The following is a 9,118-nucleotide window of genomic DNA, read 5'->3' on the forward strand; positions in this document are numbered from 1 at the left end:
GAAGATGCACAAGGGCTGTTCTTCTTCGTGCACTACAGATACGAGCTTTTGCAATTGGAATGATTTCTTGAGAATGCTTGCCTTATAGTCCCTAATCATGGTAAATCCTAAATGGCACACCGCCTTTATCCTTTACTTGTGGACGATTTTATTCTCTCATATATTGATGATTCTGTGCTACTACGTCTATGTCTTAATGAATGTGTGTACATTTGTATTTATTGTGCAGATAAGTCTACTTACCAAGAGCCACACACTGGACAGATTGTGTCTATGGAAGTGACCATTTAATAGTTTAATTATGTCACTACTTTCAGGCTGCTAAAATGGTAATTGTCCTGAACTCGAAGACATGCTTATCACAATTGTGTTGTTGTTTGTTCCAATACTCAGGCATTTACATTGTGGTGAGTGTCCCTTTACACTTTTATATACATTCTGTGTGAGCACTGCTTAGAGCAGAGACCCCCAGATTGTTAGTAATCAGTGTCTGGCCCACACACAATGAGTCACCAAAAAGGTTGCTGGAGGTAGATAAAAAACATGAACGGTGATCTACTCCTTTGTAGTGGTGGACCGGTCGTCCTTTTGAGACACATGCGCCTATCATAATACTAGGCCTGGGCATTAAGTTCCCCTTTGCTCACAGAATTCAAAGAATTTTTCCCACTCTGCGCAGCGTGCGGAGTTCCAAAAAATTCTGTTCAGCAGAGTTTATTCCTCGTTCGAGCTCACCAATGTTATGTTGGTTAGCGCGAGCAAGGAAAACAAATCTTACTCCAGACCATCTCCATGCAAGATTTCTCAATGCAGGTGGTCGTGGATGGTCGCTACCGCTTGCGCTGAGAAAACTTCCATTCGCGTTGAGAAAGCTGCTGCTCGAGTAGTACATCTACTCGAGCGGCAGAAAGAAGCGCCCTCTTATGCTTCCCGTGGCTCCTTTCATGCTGATTTTACAGCGCGGGACAAACACCCAGCGCTAAAAATCAGCACGAATGTCATGACATAACGCTCTCCACTGTATGTGGAAGTCCGCGTAGCGCGGCAGAGTTTTTTGGTCACTTCACGGAGTTCCTCTTAGCAGAACTCCGCGAACTGTGCCCAGGCCTACATAATGCCTGTGAGTCAAGCCATGGGGGCTCCTGAGATTTGCCTACACAAGAGGCTTCGAGGGACCTTTATGTCTGTTTCTTAGGGATAACTACATATTTGATCCAGTGATAGTACAGTAGGATTTTGCACGCGTAGGGTTTTGCACGCTTCTAAACTTTGATTTACACCCCAAAAACGCTTGGAAGTGGATTTGACTAGTGTAAATCTGCTCATTCGTATATTTTCATAATATTTTCTGTATTGTTTAGATCTCTATAGTTGGAGGATAAATATAGATTAGACCTCTAATCCCTTTAGTCTTGGGTAGAACTCATCAGTTTTATGTGCTCCCGTTTTAGAAACTCTAACATAATTCGATGTTGTTTGGCATCAAGTGGGTTTGAATTAGTTGAAATTGGGTAATAAATCGAAAGTTGTTCCGCACAGGGGTCGGGGGTGGGGGCTCGAAATTGTCTTGCTCGGGGCACCAAAAACCCTCAAGAGGTCACTGGTCCCATGCTGCCTTTCTGACGTTTTTAAACTGCATACAGCAGATGTTACTAGCATCTTAAGTAATTATATCATTCATTTAATTTATAAATGCGCATTGCACGTGCTTGCTCTTTCTTAGAGGTGACCGGCGAGACTCTTGTTACGAGCTCAAAAGTACCAAATGGCAGTTTTTCCATTGGTTATTTAATTTTACAGATGTTTAATTTTGTGTAGTCGTATAATAGTCGGCAGTCCTCAGGGGCGCATTTATTGGTGAAACCAGACCCACTGAGTCGCATTCGCAGTTTAAAGAGGCTTCATTCACACAGTGCCTAAGAATTTATTAATTAATCGAATCTTTGTGCCTCCATCTTCAGAGGTAAGGCAGAGGGTGAGCGAGCAGTCGGCGTATGACAGCAGAGCTACAGCCCCCGCTCATAAAACATACAATGTATTCAAAAAGACCTCAGGGTGTACTCATCAATGGGGGCAGGAAAATGTATGCGCGCGCTGTGATCGCGTGGCGCGGAGGGTTCATGTAAAAAGTTCTTAATTAGTCCCCGAGTGGCTACCGTAGAAGGGATGATAAGAGGTTGCCGCGGTTGGAATTTGCGACGGGGGGTCTTACGCCTTTGTTTCTCGCTGCAAGGCCTCCAAGCCTCGGTGTCTATCTTTTGTATGGGGAGCGGAACCTATTAGCGGCTAAAAATGCTTTATCTCTCGTCACAACATCAAGAACAGCTTAAAATGGGTGTTTAAAAAATAATGTAATACCTATTCTTGCGTGCCCTAAATCACAGCGTTTATACCAATGAAAGGCACACTCTGCTCTCAAATGTGGAGGGCGCTCCTACTCAAAAGTAGGTATACAGAAATAGGTATTTTTTTGGTCAGCCCTTTTCTTCCGTTGGCCAGTTCAAATGTCATTCACGTATCACGTTTTGCTTCTACCCACCAGAGCGCCGTAGGTCATCCCACTTCATCTATTGGCTGCCTTGCACTGTGAATGACAGCATTTTGACCTGATCGCATGTAACCAGTTGCTGAAAAGGAGTGCACTTTTGAATTTTTTTGTTGTTGTTGCAAACTTATGTCTGCAACCTATCAACAACAGCATTTTAACTTTTTAATGCATCATTTTTTGGTTTCCGTTGCATATGCTTATAAAAAGTAGAAAAATAAATACATATAAACACCACGTCACTCTTATAGCATGCGTGCTTAAGAGTAGGGCTTAATAGGGGGGCAAACTATTTCTAAGAGCTGACAGCGTGTGCATGTCGATGTACCGGTGCCTAGCGGTTTGCCCAAGATCACATGATGGTGTCAGCTAAATAAACCGTGATTGCCACTCAGCCGCCCTGATTCCACTTCCAACAGCCTACTGCTTAACCTAGACCATACTTGCGCTTCCTCCCCTCATACCACACCCACCCCCACACGGCTTTCAGTGGAAGTCCAACTCTCAAACAGTTCAAATGCAGGAGCGGGGTCCAGCCTCAGTTTGAACGGCTTATAGAGAACAAGCAACGGACAAAACGAGTGATGAAACAGAATGGAAGAGTGTGAAATATGAATTCATTAACTATGGGGAATATTGGTATGGGTTAGTAAGTGAGACCCATACTGACCCCACAAGTCATGCACACCACAATATGGACTCTCCCTTGCTCACAATAATAGCTGCTTTTACCTAAGCCGTGGTGTGAATCTGTTTATTTGTTCCTCAAATATTTGTATTGGCATTTGTTTCAATATTCATCAGGAGCAGTAATATTCAATAGCACATATCATATCCCAGCATTATTACAGGTCAATATTCTAGATGCATTCATGCTTGTTACTGTGTGCTTCCTCTTACCATCCCTGATTTGGAGGTTGGTCCTGCCAGGACAATTTGGGGGAATTGTACACATATTGGAGTCGTGCCGACTTATGGTTCGCTCTTAAGTTACTTTGTGTATGACTGTGAGGGAGTCATCTTTGATCTGTATGTAAACATATGAAGGGAGCCGTCCCATAAATGTCACACATTTTATATAAAACAATACAACTTATTAATTACATAGATGAGCAGTGAGGTCCTTGTATGTTCATGCTCATGATGTAGTGTAAGTGACCGGGGCTTGGGATGTGGGTCAGCGTGGGGGTGGGGTGGGGGGAGGAGGAATGGCTAATAGGCCACTCTCCACACTTCAGGTGTTTAACCATCTCTGCCCTCTGAGCAGTATTGTAGGTACTGAGACGTGGGCTGAATCTAGAAGTATCAAAGCACCTATCTGCTTTGGCAGGACTCAAAACTCTAGCAAGCAGTTTACACTACATCATCTTACTGACTACACAAGGACTCTAGCAAACCTTATTTCTTCGACTATGATTATTGATATCAATTGTTATTCAATATGTCAATGTCAATTGACAGTGACATTGAAATTGTTAATCAATATGCAGACAACTAGACCACACATAACCAAATTATTTGTGCCGCTGTTATTAAGTGCATAGGACACCCACATATAAGGAGTCATGGTGTGGTATTCCACACTAACAAACACAAGAGGCTTTAAAAACCCTAATATATATATAACGCAATGCATAGGCAGAAGGTCTTGGTAGGATTGCTAAATAGGATCCTTTGGAAATCTCACTGGGATATAGTGACAGTTACCACTGACGGAGAATCTGTGTGAGGGGTGTGCAAAATAGGCCCATAAGGGCCCGGCCCATGCTAGATTTCCAGGATATATTATTGGTGTCCATTTTGATTGATTGCATGTACATATTTTTTGCCTGTCTGTTCTGAAAATATGGATCGACCCCTCTTGGACCTAAGTTGGACACTACTGTTCTATGGAATACAAAATGTGACAGAAAGGACATCACTTGTCTGCCAAAGAACACTGTTGTGACATGCGCTGCTATCTGCAAATTACATTTTTCATCAATGTCATCATAGTCCTTAATTCGCAGTCGAGCACTTGGTGTCCACTTCGTAGTAAAATCTGGCACGCTACAAAGGTTGTAACAAAGCTGACATGATGTTTTAAAGAATACAATGTAAAGAGGATTTGTTAACTAAGACATTTGTACAAGAGTAAAATTACTTAATATGATTATATTTAATATCCTCTACGAAATGCTGATATTGGCTGTGTCAATCAGATTTTGAACCTGGGAATTAATCACCATTCCTATTATGCACACCCTCCTTTGGCTTGACTTCATAATTGAGGGGCAGGCAATTAACAGGTGTTAATGCCTCAGTAGAGTGGGAACACACTTCAATGCATATTATTGCTCTATATATCATTAACTGTAATCTCCAGTTATAGTTTAAATACTTTTTGTTTTCAATTGTGAATTAGAGATCACAAATAAAATATCTTTGGCTTGAATGATAATAGCACTCTTAAAAATATTACAGTCACCATTGCAGAGCTGTGTTAAAAAAAATTAAAATCAGAATTTAGGTGCAGGTCAAAGGGCATTCAGCATCTCCGACACTGTTCTCCGCCTCGAGGGCATGGCCATTATTATGTGGAGATCATTAGTCACTGAAATACAGATTTTTGACGGATTCTCGCAGAGAAAATTATTTTGGCAGCCACTGGAGTGTACCAGATGGCCCATTACCAGGGGGTGGGCCGGTGAGAGCCTCTCCGAGTCATTTAGAAAACGTCAAACAGAAGCAAGAACCCTGTCAATTTTGATTGGAATTAACTACTTTCTAGTGTGGACACTGGTTTCACCTTGGGTCAGAAAAATGAATACAGAGAGCTATGAATTGCGTAATATAGCAGGTTAAAGAGGATTCTGCCTCGGGGGCCTCATTTGCTGGCAATGTATTACCGACCTGTGTTTTAGCAAATTTCACCCTTCCCCTTTGTGCTGTATCAGGACCATTGACCTTGCTCGAAATGTATTGGAGTCTAATTGACTGGAGGTGTATCAAGGAGCTCATCAGTGTTGCGCGCCTAGGACCACGTGTGATGATGTCCCCTGAAAATAAAGCCCAGCTTGCTGCATATTCAGCAGCATGTAAAGTAGAATTTTATCTGGAGACAGGTATTCTGTTGTGGAAGACTGCTTTGGTAAACAGCAATTAAAATGCAACTCAGCCATTTTGCATCTTGTTTTTCTCCCCCCATGTAGATGTCAAGAACCTTGAGAACTTCCAGCTGGTGGAGGGCGTCCATGAACAGGTGAACTCGGCTCTGCTGGACTTTACCATGTGCCACTACCCGCAGCAGACAGACAAATTTGGGCAGCTTCTCCTCCGGCTACCCGAGATCAGGGGCATCAGTATGCAGGCAGAGGAATACCTCTATTACAAACACCTGAATGGGGATGTGCCGTGCAATAACCTCCTCATCGAAATGCTGCACGCCAAGCGAGCTTAGCGCGTGACCACAAGAGCTGGTACTTTTGCAAGACTAATACACTGAGCTGCTCCAGGCAATGCCCTTAGTAAAAGGAAACTGGTTGTAAGACTATGCGAATGGTATGGAAATCAAATACTTAATACTAATAAGTGATGTATCAGGGTATTTGTAAGGCAAAACTGTGAATCACAAGCTGTTCATCCTCAGAGACTTTGGTTGGATGTTTGACTCAGTGTGTCAAGTGATGGAACAGTTCTTGTAGATCAAAGTGGATTTATTTCCACTACGAAGGAACAAAATAAAGAAACACACTTGTGCTGTAAATTGAATCATGTGGAGAACCTGGCGGTGCACTCAAATGTCTCCGTAGAGCAAGACCAACTGGACCCACAATGCACCTCACCATCATCTACGCCATACCTCAACAACTCAGAACACGTTCCATCAAGTGGTATGCTAACTTTTCAGGAAATATGAATTATTACTTCAAGTCGGCAAAAATGTGTTCACTTTCTCAATGTAGTCCGTTTTCTATGTCAGTTCTTCAAGGACATCTTCTAGTATTTTGAACCATAAAAAACATTTATGTTTCAATCTCTTTTTAGGTGCCTGTTAAGAGAACACTCCTCTTCTAGCTCATACAAAAATACAATGCCTAAATGCAGAAATAGACGTAAGATTTAAATAAAAAAAAATATATTTATAATGCTGCGCTGTCGGCCTGATATTGGACATAAGCAGTATTCAAAATTTGTTTAGCAGCCTCTTTAGTCATCTTCAAATTGAGGGTGTGTGTTACACAAAGTTGAACTCAAAACTTACACAAGTACATGAATTGCATACAAGCATATGCTTTGGCATTGCAGAATTGTTTCCTTCATAATCATCAAAGAAATTGCTTGTCACTCCGTCAGTAGAAAAAATAATTTGGTATTTTGTGTGAGTATAGGTACTGTTTATTTAACCAAAAAACAAAATACAAAGATGGTAAGGTAGATTAGCTTTTTGATCACCATGGTAAATTTGCGACGAAGTGTTTGTCCCTGAAAAGCTATTGTACAATACCATTTTTATACTTATTTATTGGGGAAATGTAACGTTTGGATATTGCATACAGATATTAAGATATTGCCAGTGCATAACGTCATGCCGAAAATTATGTTCAGAAAAAGCTGAACCCTCAAAAATAATTCTATATTAATGTATAAAGCATTACATTTCAGCTATTAGCAATGATCACAAAATCTACCTACTCAGCATAAAAACGGAGGTAGGAAGAGCACTGTTTACTTGCTTCCTTTCAAAGCAGTCTTGTGCGCCTGTGTTGAAATAGGAAGCATATGTCTACACGAGCTATGCTTTTCTCTCACCACAGGAAAGTTGCATACATCTTGGTATCTACACACTCTTAGGGAACTTTAAAGGGCTGGCCCAAATATGCTTTAGCAGTAACATTGGTTGGAGGGGGACTGGCTTTGGAAAGCTATGAGTTGTACAATGGAAACTACACAGATTTGAAGAAAAAAAAGTCATACAGATGCCATGTCTGCCAGAAAGAAAAACAATAAAAGTTTTTTTCAACTAGGAAAGAGTGGAGATGTTCCAGTTCATACAAAGCAGATGAATGACTGTGATAAATCACATATTGGAGAAGGACTAATAATTGCATTTCTGTCAGGAAACAAAGATATCAGTATTATAACATGTCATGCCATGGTTTGAAAGTCTTGCCTTATTTCATTCTCCAGAAAGTTAACTCTGCAAGTGTGAATTAGTGTATTTTTTAAAAACAAAGTATTAGTACTTTAAATTCAGATATAACATAGTGTTTACATGCATTACGTCCTGTGGGAAAGAACTGTGATAATACAAATTGCAAAGCAATGATTTCTTTAATTTTCTGTTTTTCTGATTGGTAATTTTTTACCAGTACTTAATTATGTCGAGAGACACTAAAATCAAGAAAGAAATCTCATTTAGATTGTTTTTTATTTTTTGGCTGTACAATCACTTGTAGAAAGTTTATAAAATTCTTCAGCCCCTTCATTTTTCGTGAGGATTTATGTAATGGTTTAATTTTATTGTATATCATAGTTTCATTGTAGATGAATACAATGCTAATTTATTATTCATTGGTTTCACCTTTATGTAAGATATATCCAGAATGAAGAAGCCAAATATATGTGTTTACTGTAGCATGTCTTCAAGTTAGTGGAACATTGTTCAGGGACATACAACCATCTTTAAAAATTGGAATAATTTCCTCAAATAAATGTTTGTAAATCTTCATAATCATCAATGTACTTTATTTAAAATCTATTGTAAATTATGAGACTTACTACTTCCAGTGTTGAAGTGAACCTAAACATCATTGTTCTGTTGTAAAATATTTGTAAGCATTGTACAGTAACATTGTATACCAAAGACATCAATTATAACTTCTGTGTTAGACCAAAACAAGCTATTTTATGACTTGTGTTAAACTGTTGCCACACATTTCTCTATGCTTAGATACAAACCACATAAATTCTCGCCTCTTCAGCTCATACAGTACATGTTTCTTCCAATAATTTGGCTTTGGAAAACAAGTGAATCTATTTTAACAAATTTATTGAAAACCTGTTAAAAATATTGCCAGACTACTGTGCACCAAATCCACCTTTTACACTTATAAATGTACAGCCGGACTGGAGTTACTACCAAATAACACATCCCAATAGAAATGTGAGCCACTTGGCCAAAATAATTAGCCCAACAAACACTTTATGTTGTCCATGTGATTGTGATGTAAAAAAAAGTCTGAATCGCCTTTTTGTTCATGGCAAAACACTATTACACTGATGGAAGTCTATTAAACATGGAAATGTGAGTTGTTGCCTACAGATCACAATGATCTATGTACAGGGCTAAATAAAAATACAATAGTACAAAAGATAAGCAGCAGTGTCTATTTTATTGCTATTGTGGTGTTTGTGAGAGTGATCTTGCACTGCAGGTGCAAGACACATGCTGATGAATCAGAACTGGTTTATCTCTCATCAATAGCATGTAGAACATTGTTTCCTTGTTTTGTTTGGCAATGTGCAAATTAGCCACACTTGACCAACCATGGTAAAAATTCCAGCCCATTAGCAAACTTTCCCTAATGTGTT

General features: G+C 39.9%; 1 protein-coding gene across 5 annotated transcripts in view; it reads left to right on the forward strand.

The window, feature by feature from the left end:
* The window catches only part of NR5A2 (nuclear receptor subfamily 5 group A member 2), a 325,502-nt gene extending 316,604 nt beyond the window's left edge, over positions 1-8,898 (forward strand). For all 5 annotated transcript variants that reach the window (XM_085601455.1, XM_085601457.1, XM_085601456.1 and 2 more), the window contains one exon: positions 5,737-8,898. In XM_085601455.1, coding sequence (XP_085457581.1) covers positions 5,737-5,984 — 248 coding nt within the window. In that variant the 3' untranslated portion in view covers positions 5,985-8,898. The remainder of the gene's footprint in view (positions 1-5,736) is intronic.
* The last annotated feature ends 220 nt before the right edge of the window (positions 8,899-9,118 follow it).

The sequence above is a fragment of the Triturus cristatus genome, chromosome 4_2, assembly GCF_964204655.1.
Source record: "Triturus cristatus chromosome 4_2, aTriCri1.1, whole genome shotgun sequence".
Taxonomy (NCBI): Eukaryota; Metazoa; Chordata; class Amphibia; order Caudata; family Salamandridae; genus Triturus; species Triturus cristatus.